This window comes from Leiobunum rupestre, chromosome 3 (genome assembly GCF_980474605.1).
Source record: "Leiobunum rupestre chromosome 3, qqLeiRupe1.1.hap1, whole genome shotgun sequence".
In the NCBI taxonomy this organism is placed as follows: Eukaryota; Metazoa; Arthropoda; class Arachnida; order Opiliones; family Sclerosomatidae; genus Leiobunum; species Leiobunum rupestre.
The window spans coordinates 56,214,999-56,216,866 of NC_143386.1; the positions used below are offsets into that span (position 1 = coordinate 56,214,999).

The 1,868-nt window shown below is 44.0% G+C and overlaps 1 protein-coding gene across 1 annotated transcript; it reads right to left on the reverse strand.

Moving 5' to 3' along the window:
• Positions 1–340: 340 nt before the first annotated feature.
• Positions 341–1,463, reverse strand: LOC149952704 (zinc finger BED domain-containing protein 4-like). The gene is made up of 3 exons (XM_090169793.1): positions 1,313–1,463; positions 892–1,240; positions 341–834 (listed from the first exon to the last, which is right to left on the reverse strand). The coding sequence occupies exons 1-3, from the start codon at positions 1,328–1,330 to the stop codon at positions 341–343; spliced, it is 861 nt and encodes a 286-aa protein (XP_090025919.1). The 5' UTR covers positions 1,331–1,463.
• Positions 1,464–1,868: the final 405 nt, after the last annotated feature.

The window sequence follows — 1,868 nt, forward strand, 5'->3', positions numbered from 1 at the left end:
TATAGAAGTCCATCCCGAACCGGGGGGGGGGGGGGGGAGATAAACCCTAATAAAAAAGCCTATCGGCCTGAGTCTCGCGTCTCTAAGACCTATCGGTCCGAGTATCTCGTTGGTTTTTAATTTGTTTATCTTTTTTTCCCCCGTTCATGATGGACTTATCTACTTTTTCGCGTTTTAAAATGTTATTTGATTGCTTAACTTATAGAAAAAGGAGACATACATAAAAAAAATAAGATTTTATTTTCCGTTTTTTATTGCTCCGAACGCCACCTGTAAAGTTAAAATACTCTTAATACGACGATGACATTAGATGTACTAATTTATCAACACTCACATAAATCTATTTTATATCCACCCATTCCTTGACTATAAGGAGATTGGATACGTTACGCGTGGATATGCGGTTCCTCCTGTACCTTGTTATCGATCCCGCTACCGAAAAGGTTCTCTCGACGTCAGCGCTAGCGACTGGTATGCTGAGGATCCGCTTGGCCAATTCTGATAATATCGGGTATTTCTTGCGGTACGTTTTCCAGTAGAGTAACACTTGACACTCTTCTGGCTGGATCGACTCCTCCAAATACTTTTGGACTTCACTTTGGAAAGCTGATCGTACCGTATCACCGGTCCGAGGCTCCAACGTGGTCCGGGTGGACCGAACTCTCGACCAGAGTCCGGCTGATGTGGTCGGCCGTTCGTTGGGGGACAGCTGCTCGGGTTCTTCGATTGGTATGCGGCTGGCGAACTCCGTCAGATGCCGCGCAGCTTCTGTCTCCGCGAGCGAGCGGAAAATCGCCAACGCCGAAGAAGTCCCTTCGTAGATGGTATTTGATGCTGTAAAATGTCATTTAGTTTCTAGCGGTGGAAAAAAATACTTTTGCAATATCTTACCAGGAAATAGCGCTGTCTTTCCTCGAGGGTCTAAGAGAGCGGCCACTACATACTGGGGGTCGATGATTTCTTCGTGAAATCTGGTTTTCAGTCTGCATAAAAGCTCATCTTGAAAATCTTTGTAATAGGGCGCGCTAGCTTCAGTTATTTGATCAAACACATCAAGTAGCGTCCCTATTACTAGATGAGCCAAGGGCTCCTTTTTCTGAAATATGTCGGTTGCTAATTTAATTGGTTTTAACAACCGTAATAATTCCTTCATTTGGAAAATGTAGTCATCACTTGGAAGGCTATTTGTGAACGCCCCTGCCTCTAAAAACGTTGCCTTGAGCGCGGTTAGCACTCCGTCCTGTAAATAAAGACCAAAATATTTGCTATTAGTATAATGACATCTGTCATATTTTTTTTTAATTTTGTTTACTTGGACGAGACGTTCCATAGCGGAATATATTGAATTCCATCTCGTTACTCCGATGGTCTTCACGCCAAGCCCCCCGGGTGACTTTCCCCGAAACACTTCGCTCCATTTTGTGGAACGATGGAGAAAAGTCACCCAGTCGTTGACTCGCTTGACCATCACCTCGGCCCTAGTGTTCGTACGGGGTCAAAATAAAGTCGGGGTCGGAGTCGGGGTCGGGGTGGGTCTAACCCCGCGAAAAACAAGTCGGGGTCGGGGTCGGGGATGGAAAATTCTTTGTATTTATTAAGAATAGAAAAATTATAAAAATACCCCAATTTTACGGGTTAAGATTAGATAGTGTATCTTGTGTAAGCCAGCCTTTGAGCCTAGGGACTATTAGTAATAGTCTTAGTCGATAGCTATGCCGCAAAATTTTCGTTTTCAAAACGAAAACATTTGAGAGAGTTGGTTGTTTTCGATCTATTGAAATCTGGCAGCCTTGCCTGCCTTCTGGCCTGTATCTCCATACCGAAAATTGCCGACGATTACGCCACCGAAAATATTTTACAAAACTGAT